The sequence below is a fragment of the Sminthopsis crassicaudata genome, chromosome 3 (assembly GCF_048593235.1).
Source record: "Sminthopsis crassicaudata isolate SCR6 chromosome 3, ASM4859323v1, whole genome shotgun sequence".
Classification (NCBI taxonomy): domain Eukaryota; kingdom Metazoa; phylum Chordata; class Mammalia; order Dasyuromorphia; family Dasyuridae; genus Sminthopsis; species Sminthopsis crassicaudata.
The window spans coordinates 375,652,111-375,666,378 of record NC_133619.1 but is presented as its reverse complement, the minus strand read 5'-3'; the positions used below and the strand labels follow the sequence as shown (position 1 = coordinate 375,666,378).

General features: G+C 39.3%; 1 protein-coding gene across 1 annotated transcript in view; it reads left to right on the top strand.

Annotated features, from left to right (window-relative positions):
• The window catches only part of LCT (lactase), a 42,221-nt gene extending 28,210 nt beyond the window's left edge, over positions 1 to 14,011 (top strand). The window contains 6 exon segments of the mRNA XM_074301925.1: positions 571 to 773; positions 2,135 to 2,244; positions 6,381 to 6,515; positions 9,344 to 9,567; positions 11,410 to 11,637; positions 12,755 to 14,011. Of these exon segments, the coding sequence (XP_074158026.1) occupies positions 571 to 773; positions 2,135 to 2,244; positions 6,381 to 6,515; positions 9,344 to 9,567; positions 11,410 to 11,637; positions 12,755 to 12,969 (1,115 nt within the window). The 3' untranslated portion in view covers positions 12,970 to 14,011.
• Positions 14,012 to 14,268: the final 257 nt, after the last annotated feature.

The following is a 14,268-nucleotide window of genomic DNA, read 5'->3' as shown; positions in this document are numbered from 1 at the left end:
TGCATATATGTATATATCTGTGTATGTGTGTATATTTTATCTATCTATATCTATCTATCTCCATGCTTAACCGTAGCCTGCTTGAGAGAAATGGGAGGGAGGAGGAAAGGAGAAAAAAAGTATAAAGTGCACAGTAAAGACCAAAAGAAAACTTACAAGGAAGAAAATAAAAGAACAGTCATGCATATAATTTCTTCTATCATTACATATGTTTTCTTAAAATGGAAATTTATTGTTACATATTTTGAATCTTCCCTGATGTTCTATTGCTCACATGACAATATTTTTTTCTTTTTCTATTTTTTTTCTTATTTTGCATTTAACTTTTAAATAAATAAATACATTTAGAAAAATTTTAAAAGGGCATCTACCTTATAGGGTTATTGTAAGGGTCAAATGAAATACTCTATAAAACACTATGTAAATGCTGCTTGTTTTTCAAGCGATTGGTGCTGATTTGGAGGGGAGGGGGTTGGCTTTCACTGTCACCAGCTCAGACAAGAGAAGTGCTCGAATCCAGATGTACTCTGCTTTTTTGAATCCTCAGATTATTTGCCTTGTGTTTTGCAGGCATTTCCTTCAGACCAGGCACTGCTCCCTACATTGTTGGCCATAACTTAATAAAAGCTCATGCTGAAGCCTGGCACCTGTATAATGATGTCTACCGACCCACGCAAGGAGGACTGATTTCTATCACCATCAGCAGTGACTGGGCAGAGCCCAGGGATCCTTCCAAACAAGAAGATATAGAAGCTGCCAGAAGATATGTTCAGGTCTGTTTAATTCCTTTTGTTGTTATTCTTACGCTCCTTCTTTATCTGCCTGTCCTTCCTCTCCAGTCTTTTAGTCAGCCCATCTTTCATCATCATGGCACAGTGTAGAGAATTGGGATTAGGAAGACTGAAATTCAAATCCTTTCCTATCAGGGTCTCATAGAGAGATAACTGGGTTGTGAATTAGATGAACCCAGTTCTTATTTAGGCTTCACAATTCCACCAACTTGACCCCAAACTTTCCTGCCACTATCAGAGAATATAGGAATTTTCTCCCTGAGACAACCCTGACTTTTATCCTTGTAGTTCTGATTCTTAGCTTCCTCTAATCTAAATGTTTCATCATGTTTAACAGAGTTGGGTTACAGTATCACACTTGGCCAGTGTGTGCCTACATGTTGTAATATAATACTCATTCCTTGAGTTTGAAGCCTTAAGATTTGGGGGTCTTGGTTTTCTATCAGTTTGAAACAAAGGGGAAGTATATTTTTATTCTCTGCTTTTTATCCTATGTGAAGCCTTATTTGCCCAGATAACTAGAAGTCTTTCCTAGAAAACTCAACAAATTGAGAAAACAAAAACTCAATTGATCAATTTAGCTCCTTTCTCAGTCTTGAGTTGAATAATTAAAAGCTGTAAAAGCCTATAAAAGATCGACTGTTTTGGTCTCTGAGTTGTCTGCTGCAAACTCTGGTGGGAAATGTGGGGCATTCATCCCTATTGAAGAATCAGGACAGGGCAGCGGTCTCTCTTCCCCTACTTTTGGGGTTCCCTCGGATCCCACTATTTTGGCAATGAATCATATTCCTGATGTCTCTCAGCCTCTTTTCCTTAAATCTTCTCTAGGTCCACTCCCTAAAGCTTCTCTCCCAAAAGTATACCCTTTCTTCTGAGTCAATCACGGAAACAGACAGCCAGTCACTAAGTGGGGAGGGTCAAATGGGGAAGGGTACACAGAGATTTGATGGAAGACTTTGTCCTTGGACCTGTCTGCCCAAGCCAGGGGCTAGAAGTTTTTCCCACTGACAAAGTATGAGTTTTCAGCCAAATTTTCAAGCCTTAATTTCCTCATCTGTAAAACAAGAGGGCTAAATGAGGTAATCTCTAAGGGCCCTTTCTAGCTCTAAATAGTATGATCCTAAATGATTTACTATTTATTGGGTTTAGTTATCTTATTCCAGAGGCACCAGTAAAATTGTAAATTGGCCACACTCTAAAGGTGGAGTTAGAGTTTCATCAACCAAAGGCTTCCTGGAATTGCTGTGTATGGAGATGTATTTTGAAGATGGAGAGATGGGTTGTCCCTCTGGGCAGCATCTCACTTCTTAAGTTTCAATTTTATCCTTCATTCCCCTAATTAGTTTATGGGAGGCTGGTTCGCACATCCCATTTTCAAGAATGGAGACTACAGTGAAGTTATGAAGACCCGGATTAGGGACAGGAGCCTGGCAGCAGGACTCAACAAATCCAGGTAAGAACCTGCAGTTGCAGTTGGTCTAATGGATATCAGGGGGCAGGTACAGAGGAGTTTAAGATTCAGGCAATTTCAGCACCAAATGATGTGTTCAGGGTCCAAATGATGTATTTGGGGTTTAGCGCCAAATGTTGGGGTTCGGTCACGTGAAGAATTCACAATGACCATTCTCTTTGGCAAAATTTGGGTATATATTTAGGAGAAGAGGTCACAGACAAAATACAGAGAAAATAAAGAGACACCAGGAGTGGTGAATATGAAATAGAGTTGGGAGAGCATATAGTAATTTACAATGGAAAGGACAATTAACCAGGAGAAAGGGAACACCCATATGAGGTTGGACTATGCTCTTAGATGCAAGCTAAATTCATAGAGGAGTTTAGCATCCTGAAAGAGTTAATTAGTTATAAGAAAGAGAAAGACACCAAGAGGCTGATGGGGGGATGAGAGGAAAAACACCATGAGGCAGGGAGAGAGAGAGGTGAGGAGAAAGACTACAGCAGTCTAAGTAGTCTAAGACTATAGTAAATCCACTGTTTGATAAACAGAAAGATCCCAGCCTCTGGGATAAGAACTCACTATTTAACAAAAATTGCTGAGAAAATAGAAAAATAGAAAGGTAGCATTGATCAACATCGCACACCCTGTGCCAAGATAAGTTCAAAATCGGTTCAAGATTTAGATACAAAGATGATTTTTTTTTTTAATGGTAAAGAAGAATGCCTTTTCTTAGGTGAAGCTCAGGCCAAATTGAGAATTTTTTTTTTTTATTTTTTTTTGCCTCAAATGCCTGATTACATGGAACTCCTCCCCCAAAGTAAAGTCTTAGGGGGTCTCCTATTCCTATGACTCTGCATCATTGACTATTGTGGGCTAACCCAAAAAGGGTTCAGCAAAGATGGCAGGAGTTATGGACAGATGTGTAGGGAAAATTTAACTTCAAGGTTTTGACATAACTTGGATTTCTAACTGGACTCAGCAAGGTGGGGCTACCCATACCCTTCACAGAGGGTGGGACTGTAAGGTTAAACTGATCTCCATCTTCATCCTTCCCTGCTTGCCTTGGGAGTAATTTTATCAGTACTTTAGGGTTTTTCTGCCAACTCCACCCAGTGACCCCGTACCTCATCAGGGTCATCCAGAAATCCTGCATCTTGTGAATGGATTATTAGGAAAAGTCACTGGCTTGGGAATGTTATCCACCTACAGCCATAACTCCCAGGAAAAGCATCACAAAACATGCAGCATAAATCAATCAACTTTTAAAGATAAATTCAGTTGAGAAGGGACTTTAAGGAGAGATCTTGGTCATCAGAAGCACAAAGCCCCATGGAGGGAGAAATCTTGGGACTCCCTGTTGTGGGGAAGCCCATAGCATAGTATTGGTGGAGGTAACAAAATTTAGGGAAGGAACAGAGTAAGGCTGGGTTTTACCTTGCCTGTTAGACTGAGGAAGCCAGGTCATCTGCAACTTCCTCTTTTCACTAATTATTCCTGCTAAGAGATAAACTCATTTATTTCTTTCTGGTTAAAAGAATATGCCCTGTAACTGAATATGCATTGTAAATGTAAGGGACAAAGTCCCAGGCATCCACCTTAGCTCTGATTCTCTCCCTCTGAGTAGCTGTCATCCTGTCCAGGACTCAGCTTGTTCCATCAAGGTGATGAGTTTGAATAAGTGAGTTTATATGATGATATGCCATCCCTTCTGTATAAACAAGACATCTCTTGATCTGACACTACCAGGACATGGTAGGGCTTTAAGATTAATTTTCCAGAGAACCTATTAAGAGTCAGGGGATAGCCTACATCAAAGAAACAAAGAGAAATAAAGGTATTAACAAAGTATGTTTTTAAAAGAAGAAAATAATTCATGGTGCTGCATCTTGCCTAAGAAATATTTGTTGATTTTACTTTTTAATCTTCTCACCTCTCTAAGAATTGTCCTGTCTTTGAAATTTCAGTGTCAAGATCAAGTCAGGGCCAGGATGTGCCCATCTTTATTTGCCTTTATTGGGGAAATCCTCTGTGATGAAAGCCATCCAATAGTTCCATCTCACTTGAGCTTTTCAATAGGGAAAACAGAGTTTTCATCAATCAAAGATCCCTTCGTCTTGATCAAGTTCCTCCTTTGGGCTTAACCATTTGATGGGTGCTGTGAGGAATACAAGAGAATTATAAAACAGCTTCTGCTCTTAAGGAGCTTAGGGTCTTATTTTGTTGGAAATAGAAGAGGAAGCAACTAGAGCATGTTAAAATCTCAGATACATTCTAACTGCAGCAATTATTCAGAAAAGTGAGAGATCATGAAGCTGTGGAGCAAGCTTCATGGAGGAGACTGTTTTTTGGCCTTCATTCTCCAAGAGGACCATGACGTGAATTGGATTTAAGTGAGGGAGGGCTGTGCAAAGCCAGCAGTCTCAATTTCTCCTCTGGAGCCATCTAATCAATAAGAGCCAAAGTGATTTGTTTTTAAGGCATGGTCCTTAAGTAAGAAATGTAGCGCATAAAACCCTAAGATATTTTGCAAGGCTTTAGCCGTCAAAATTTATATTCCTTTGGGCAGAGCACATGTGGAGAGAGGGAAGAGAAGAAAAGAAAGGAGAGAGGAAGGGAAGGAGGAAAGAAGGGGGGGAAGAGAGAGACAGAGACAGAGAGAGGAAGGGGGAAAGGAGGGAGGAAAGTAAGAAGGGAAAGGGGTGGGGAGAGAGAGATAAATGTTGTTTGTCCTTTGTTTTAGAAGTATATGGCATCAGGGAGGTGATGCAAATGAATTGGATTGAAGTGAAGGAAGCTAACATAGTCACCAGCCTCACTTTCATGGAGGAGACAGGGGTTTGATTAATGGATGGGATGTGGGAGAAGAGTAGACATCCTAGGTAGGAGGCCAGCACAAGCAAAGACATGATATTTTCAGAGTTCTCAACCATAAAGTATTAGAATTGAAAGGGATATTAAAAAATCAAGTAGTCCAACCCCTTATTCTATAGGTAAAGAATCTGAGACCTAGAAAATCGACTTACCCAGAGTCATTGAGGAGAGCCACCTGACAAAGACAGGTCTTGCATACTGGGTATTAGAACATTAGACAGACAGCAGACAGCAGGTGCTAGGTTGGGAGGGCCCTGAAAGTCACACCTGGAGTTGTTTATGATGGCTGTGATGGGCAAGAGGAAGCTATCGTCAGTTCTTGAGACAGAGAGAGCCATGATGAGTACGGGTTTTAGACATCTTCAAACAACTTTTCAGAAATGCCTTTCTTGCAACAGTGGGAAACAGACAGCAGGTGTTCGAGAGGAGGGGCATATCCAGGAGTTTGTGATTCACCAAACTAAAGGTCACAAAAAAGGACTGAGGCAGGCCCAGAGCAGAACACAATGCTGCAACCTACCTATCTCTCCAGTATTTTTCCATGTGAAATCAACTTAAAAAAGGTAGTGATCAAAAAGATACTTGTGAAAAAAAATGCATAGCAATTAGGGATAATTATATATGAGCATTATCTAAAAAACAGAGTGCTGCATGAGATATAACAAAAAAAAAAAAAAAAGACAGAAAAAAACCTCAAAATGTGTATGAGAAAATCCAGTTCATAAAAACCTATTCCTTTTACATTCTCCCTTCTAAAAATGAGAATTATACAAAAAGAAGTATCCAAAGAAAAGGAGCAAGGTATTAGATACATAGACGGTAAAATATGGGAAAAACAAGAGACAGGAGATTATAACACACATATATATATATATATATAATTTTAGAGCTAAAAATGTGTATCAGGTGTTTGTGACATGGAATTTTTTTCAAGTTCAATCATGAGTTTGTGAGGTACAGAATTAAATTAGATGTAGCCTGTGGAGCAAATAAGAGGCCCTCTTCAAAGTGAAGATTAGAGAAGTCACAAAAACTTAGTTGTGACCTTCAGTGGAGGGGGCTTTGCTTTAGTGATTTTGAAGGTTGCATATTCCTAGCCTTTCTTTTTTCCAACTTAGCCACCTGAGCCACTCTCTCCTATTTACAGGGATCATTGTTTCTATTTGGCAAGCCCATAGCATATCTATGTATGTAGGCCATTGAAAGTATAGTCAAGGGGAGAAAGAAGGCCTCTTTTCACTGTATTTGCCTTTTAACCTTAGGCTCCCAGAGTTTACTGAAGATGAAAAGAAGAGAATTAATGGCACATTTGATTTTTTTGGCTTCAATCATTATACCACTGTTCTGGCTTCTAACCTGAATTATGCAAATATAATCTCCTCCTATGATGCAGACAGGTAAGCCTGCTCTCCTTGCTGATGGAATCAAGAAGTCAATTTCTTAAGCTTAAATACCAGTTCTGCTCCTTGCTGTCTGTGCAGCTAACCTCATTGGGATCCATCTCTCGTCTGTAAAATGAGGGAGGTGGATTAAGGCAGGTAGGTGATGCAGGAGACAGGGGTCTGGGTCTGGAGTCAAGAAGACCTATAGTCCAATCCAGCCTCAGGTATTTCCTACTGATGTGACTCCAAGAAAGTCATTTAACCTCTGTTTCCTCATCTATATAATGGGGATAATAATGGCAGTTACCCTCCCAATATTGCTGTGAAGATCAAATGAGATAATAATTATACAACGCTTAGCGTAGTAGTTGGCACTTATAGGCTGTGGTAGTGGTGGTTGTTCCTCCTCTAGTCTGGAAGAGGACCAGTGATATCTTGGGGATGATGTTTAAGCTCACTGCTGTATTGGATATGAATGGGGCAGAGTTGTGAAAAGCTGCCAGCCAAACTCTCTCCTCCAGAGTCATCAAAATTCAGTGGCAGGACAAAGATCAAGACAACTACATATGGCCTCAGATACAGATGACAGATATAGATATAGATGGATATTATGTAATATATTGATGTATACATATATTTATTATATATTTATATATAATATATTTATTTTTATATATTTATAATTTATATATTTATTTTTATATTTTTATAATTTATATATTTTAAAATCAGATTTTTACTAAATGAAAAAAATTACATTTGAAATATGCTTTTAAAAGTAGAATAAGAAAAGATTCATTCATTTAAAAAAATTTTTTCATTGTGTCAAAAATGAAATACCCCTTGCATTATATAATGTGCCAATTCAAATGTAAGTTATTAGAATTCACAATTTAATTTTCAAATAGCTATTTCAAAGATTATATATGCATGCACGTATATAATATACACACATATGTATGTCTGTGTGTGACCAATAAAGTTCTTCCTTCTTACTCTGAGTTCATGATGCTGTTGCTACACTGCAAGTCTATGCAATGGAGAGGTTATCTCCAGCACTTGAGCACTGAGCAACCTTAAGAAATCAGCATTGAGGGACAGCTAGGTGGCACAGTGGATAGAGCACCAGCCCTGAAATCAAGAGGATCTGAGTTCAAATCTCGCCTCAGACATTTAACATTGCCTGGCTGTGTGACCCTGGGCAAGTCACTTAACCCCAATTGCCTCAGGAAGAAAGAAAAGAAATCATCATTTTAAGAATCAGTCAGTCAATGGTATTTATCAAGTACTTACTATGTATCATACACTATGTTAAGTCCTAGGGCTACAAAAAAGCACAAGGTAGCCTCTGACCTCAAAGAGCTCACACTCTAAGGGATCTTAAGAAAATCAAATGCATTAATAAGAAGAATAGATAGAATATATATAACATTTAAGATGCGCAAGGTACTTCAGCATATTTTATCTCATTTGATCCTCATTCTATCTATTTTGCAGATGAGGTAAAATGTGTTTAAGGTCATAAGTAGGTGTCTAAGACAGGACTTGAACTTGGGACATATCCAGACTACCAGTCTAGGATTTTATTAGTACTGTGGTACCCTTTCTATCCTGAGCTAAGCTGAAGAGCCTGGGAAGGGAAGAGGGAAAGACTTTGAGGGGATTCATCAATTACCTGCCACAGGGCTCTGAGACACAGGCACAAAGTATCACAGAAGCCAGTAACAATTCAAACATGGTATTCTACGGGGTGTGAAGGCAGAGAGGTCATTAATAGGGGTGAAGAGTGTTTAAAGATTTATAAATAATGCCTGAAGTCACTCAAAAGAGCCAGTGCACATATGGTTCTCTTTCTCCTAATCGACATAATCCGGTGATAGGGGAGCAAAAAGCTCCCCTTATCTGTCGGACAGATAAGAAGCCTGAGCTTCAGAGGTTAGGTGACGGAGTGGGGATCACACAGCTAGCTACTGGGGGAGCCAGGACTGCCAGTGACGAGTAGCCTACGGGACCTTTTTATGAGTTCAGTCAGGTGACTAGAAAAATCCAGGCACTTTTCCCGGGATAAATAATATTTTATATGAAAGGCTGTCAATAATCAGCTGTCAATAAATATATGTTCAGTGTTTATCACATGCCAAGCACTCTGCTGGGGATACAAAGAAAGGCAAAAACAGGGTTCCTGGACTCAAGCACCTTCTAATGGGGAGGGGGGGTGGAGGAACGTGTCAACACCTGTGTAAATACAAATTATACAGAGTGAATGGAAGGGAATGCCAGAGGGAATGCATGGAGGGGGATAGATGATCTGAGATGTGTCTGGAAGGAAGTCAGGAGGCAGAGATGAGAAGGGAAAGCCTTCCAGATATGAGTTTTGGCCAGATATATGAAAAAAGATGCTATCTGTATCCAGAGAAAGAATGTTAGTAGAAGTATATTTAGAATAATTTCATATACATATATATATATATATATATACACACACACACACACACACACACACACACATATATATATATAAGTATAGGTGTATACACACACACACTTATTTGTATCTAATGGCAGCCATCTCTAGGGCAAGAGGAAAAAAGAAATTTATATAACTATCACATATTTTTAAAGAATGGTAAGTTGTACATCACAGAGTTGCAGTTTCATGTGCAACCAGATTTTTATTATACTGTTATGAAAATTCTTGTTTTATTTTGCAAATTAAAAGCAAATTTTAAAAATATATTTTAAAAATGCACACAGTCCAGAGATAAGTGGGGGATATAGATGGGAATTTAGCAAAATGAGGTTTTAAGCTTTTGTCTCTCACTAAATCTAATTCTTGTCCCAAGGGGAGTGGCTTCCATAACAGATCGCACTTGGCCAGATTCCGGCTCTTTTTGGCTGAAGATTACTCCTTTTGGCTTTAGAAGGATCTTGAATTGGTTAAAAGAAGAGTACAACAACCCTCCAATTTATATTACAGAGAATGGGGTTTCTGAGCGAGGAACCTCAGACCTCAATGACACCGTAAGAATCTATTACCTCCGGAGTTACATCAATGAAGTTCTCAAAGGTACTTGAGCATATTATCAGCTTGTGACCTTCACAAAGAAGTCAGTGACTATTAATACTTAGGGCAGGTTTGTAAGACAGTGGTTCACTGTTAAATCACTCAATTCATATAGTATAGATGCTCCATCTTAGTCTGAATTCTGTTTCTAGGCTTAAATCTCTTGGCCAAGAGCCAATTGTTTGAAATGAGTTACTTCAGTTTTTTAACTGTCTCTGTGGTATTAACCTTTGAACCATGACAATGATTAGAAATTTTGGTTTCTACCATAAATTATTCCTTACTGGAAGTATTCACTGGAATTTGGAAAAATGATCCTATTTGTCTCCTTTATTAAGCTTGGGCAGATAGGAGAAGACCAAGGTCAGACTTAGAACTAGTAGAGTCATTTGGCCATTTCAAAGGAACCTTCAAATGTAGAAGGAAAAGAATGATCAACTATGGAACAAGAGTGTATTTAGTTGTTCTGATCAATCTTAATAACAAATGTGATATTATATATATGAAAGTTGGATTTTGTCCTATTTAATATTTAGCTCATTTGGAGTAAGGAGAAAAAAGCCAGAAAAGCATTTGGTCAAATCAAAACAAAATGTACAATATGTCCCACTTTTTTTAGGTGCCCTCTTGTATTCCCATAATTCTTCTTACAGTTCAGGCCCAGAAACTTTGTGAGGCCTTTCCAGACTTTTAGTTTCATGAGACCATCTCCAGTGGGCAGTTGTGTACTAACTTGCAGAGAAAAAGGACTTTAGAACCTTAAAACTCACTAAAATTATTGTATGTTGAGAACAAGAGAATTGTATTTACATACTGAGTTGTCAAAGAAAGTGTCTGATATGGCTCTTTTTAATAGAGGTGATTCAGGCCAGTACCAATGGTCTTATGATGAAGATAGCCATCTGCACCCAGAGAGAGAACAATGGGGATTGAATGTGAATCACAACAGAGCATTTTCACTTTTCTTATTGTTTTCTTGCTTTTTGTTTTATTTCCCATTTTTTCTTTTTTTAAATCTGATTTTTCTTGGCGGCATAATAATTGTAAAAATATGTATAAAAGAATTGCACATATTTAACATTTTAGTTGTCATATAGGGGAGGGTATCCAGGGAAGGAAGGAAAAAATTTGGAACACAAGGTTTTGCAAGGGTGAATGTTGAAAATTATCTATGCATATGTTTTTTAAAAAAGGAAAGTGTCCAAAACCCTAGGACTTTAAGAAAGATGACCTCTTCAGTAGTCTTGCTCTATTGTCTGGCCACCGGACCCAGATGATCTGGAGGAGAAAGAGAACCAGCTTACTTGCATATCACCTCCCGATGTCATGGTCCTCTTGGAGAACAAAGGACAAACAACCACCGCCCAAGACCCTAGCTTTAGAAGCCCCTAGGAACCCTTTACTCACTGATCACTCTTGCTTAAAGATCACCAAAATGAACTTTCTGTTTGCATCCCAGTCTGTGCAGTGACTGCTATTGGGATTAGAGATCTCCTTGGCCCTGAGCCCGATGATAGGAGCCAAGCAATCACAGCAGGCACAAGTCACTACTAGACAGCAGAATACACTGAACCTTGCGGCTCTGTCTGTGACCCATGTTCCCGCTGTAGGACAGGAGAGTCTGTCTCCTTGTTCTGCCATCCCGTTTTGTCAAATGAGTACCAGACATACCAAATGGGGTGGGGATAGGAGGACAATTAAGACAGGAAGGATTTTAAGAAGAATTTCCAGAATACGAAGTCTTCCACTGAGAAAGGGGAGCAGTACATTAAGGCAGTCCCAAGGACACCATGGCTCCTAACTTGCAGGAAACCTCACAGTTGGGGGGCTTCTGTGTTTGTCCAGCTATCCAGGATAAGGTGGACATCCGTGGCTACACTGTTTGGAGTCTGATGGACAATTTTGAATGGGCTACTGGCTTTTCAGAGAGATTCGGTCTACATTTCACCAACTACACGGACCCTTCCATCCCAAGGATCCCCAAGGAATCTGTCAAGTTGTATGCCTCTGTTGTCAGGTGCAACGGCTTCCCAGACCCAGCCAGCGGGCCACACCTCTGCCTCCAGGCCCAAGGTAAGATCAACAGGCTGAGCTGCTCACCCCAAGGAGGGAAGAAGCCGACTGCAGGGAAAGGCGCACTGTCTCCCATAGAGCCCAACCTGGATTTTCTGCTCAAGGAGCTGATGCCATTAATGCTGAGAAAGCCAGTGGAGCCTAATGGAAAAAGCCTTCACTTGAAGCCAGACAACCTGGGTTCAAACATTTCCTAGCTGTGTGATCGTAGTCGAATCACAATCTTTCTGAGTCACAATCTTTCTCTCATGTATAAAATGGAGAAAATAATAGTACTTACCTATAGGGTGGTCTTGAGTATCAAATGACATAAAGTGCTCTGTGAACCTTAAAGTGCTATGTAAATGCTATTATTTGTAGTTTCTAGTTCTTGGTATACCACTGACTTGTTAGATAATTTGGGGTTAAATTATTCAAACCTTCCTGGGTCTCAGTTTCTCACTTATCAAATTGGGATAATATATCGCCTATTGCTATAGTTAGACTATCTCTATTGTTAGTTAATGATTGGATAACAAGTGTGAAAACATTTTAAAAATATAAATCACCATCATTAGGATAACTTAATTTATACTATACTTACAGACCACTGCTCTGACTTTCTTTTTTTCTTTTTTCCCTGAGGCTGGGGTTAAGTGACTTGCCCAGGGTCACACAGCTAAGAAGTGTTTAGTGTCTGAGATCAGATTTGAACTTGGGTCCTCCTGAATTCAGGGCTGGTGCTCTATCCACTGCGCCACCTAGCGGCCCCCTGCTCTGACTTTCAAGAGTCAATTATAACAGTACTTCATATCCACATTAAAAAATTTGCTAGGTACTTTACATATGTAATCACATTTGATCTTATAATCCTTGATTTATTTCTTCAAACTAATTCCTAAAATATACATCAAATAATACTAATGGCTCAGTGATATGCATTTAAATGAATATAACCCATGGAATGTGTAATTTTATTACTGATAATGAAAAATGAACTTTTTCATTAGAAAGATAAAGCCACCTTTTGTGATTTATTGGGATTTACATTTGAGTTTTTAGATTAAAGATACTTTGTGAAATAAGTAGAATAGCCGAAACTTGAGAATAAATCATTTTGTATGTGCTTCTCTCCTAGATGTTCCCACCACTGAATCTGTGACAGACAAGCAAGTTCGGTTCTTGGGGCTAACACTGGATGCCACCAATGCAGAAACAGCTTTATATATACTCTTTTCTTTCTTGATTTTCTTTCTGATTATTGGTATCTGTGGACTAGCATTTACATTCTATAAATACAAGGTGTCTAAGAAAAGTCCAAGTACCAGCCAACAGGAATTGAGTAAAATGTAGTATTTGCCCTATGCTTTACAAATTAGCTAAAGCACTGCTGAGAGTTCTTTGCTTAAAACTGCCTTACCCAATTCCCTGCTTTTATATTGAACTCCCTGTATAATTTAAGAAAACAGAATATAATAAAAGATCAAAGCAGCTTCATAAGTAGTTTACCTAGAACATGAGATAACCACCTGATAATTAACCATTAAGATATTTTTGTTTTTGTTAAGACCTTTTAGTCTTCTTAACTATTAAGAAAGGTGCAGACAGTCATAGGAATAGGAGTATCAACCCCCTAAGACTTTATCTGGGGAGTGGTGTTTCCCATGCATTCAGGCATTTGGGGCAAAAAAAAATTCCCAATTTGGCCTGTGCTTCACCTTAAAGGTTAAGTCTTCACCTCGTTAGGTTAAGTGCTAATGAGATAATGAGATATTAGGTTCTTACTAAGTGCTAAGTCGGTACTTAACAATTTTCTAGTTCCGGCCTTTACTGGGAGTTTGACTTGTGAATTCCTGGGGAGGAGCTTACATGCTTAGGAGGAGCAAGTTCATTGGTTGAAGTAATTTTTCCCAGAAGCCCTTGCATTATCCCATGCCCATTCTCTGGGAGGATAAAAGAGGGCAGCTCTGGAGGAAAGGGAGAGTTTTGTCTGGACGAGACTTGAGGCTGCTTTCTGCAGGGGGGGGGTGGCGGCGAGCCCCACGGGGCTCTCGCTTCTGGCACTGGGCTCAACCCGCTCTGGGGACAGTGTCAGGTGGGGAGTTTGACTGGGGGCGGTACACCTGTCAAACCGTAAGGCAGGTGTCCTAAAGTGAGTTCAGGGAGGACAGAAACCTCCCGTGGAGCAGAAGGGCAAAAGCTCGCTTGATCTTGATTTTCAGTATGAATACAAACCGTGAAAGCGGGGCCTCATGATCCTCCTGACCTTTGGGGTTTTAAGCAGGTGTCGTCAGAAAAGTTACCACAGGGATAACTGGCTTGTGGCAGCCAAGTGTTCATAGCGACATCACTTTTTGATCCTTCAATGCAAACTCTTCCCCAGGAATTCACAAGTAAAACTCTCAGTAAAGGCCAGAAGTAGAGAATTGTCAAGTACCGATTTAGCACTTAGGAAGAACTTAATATCTCATTATCTCATTAGCACTTAGTAAGAACCTAACAGCTCCTCTTTATTATTTTTAAAAAATCATCTTTTATGTCTAAATCATGAACCAATTTCAGTCGTTACCTTGGTACAAGGTGTGAAATGTTGGTCCATGCCTAGTTTCTCTTTTACTATTTTTCAGTTTTCCCAGCAATTTGTTAAATAGT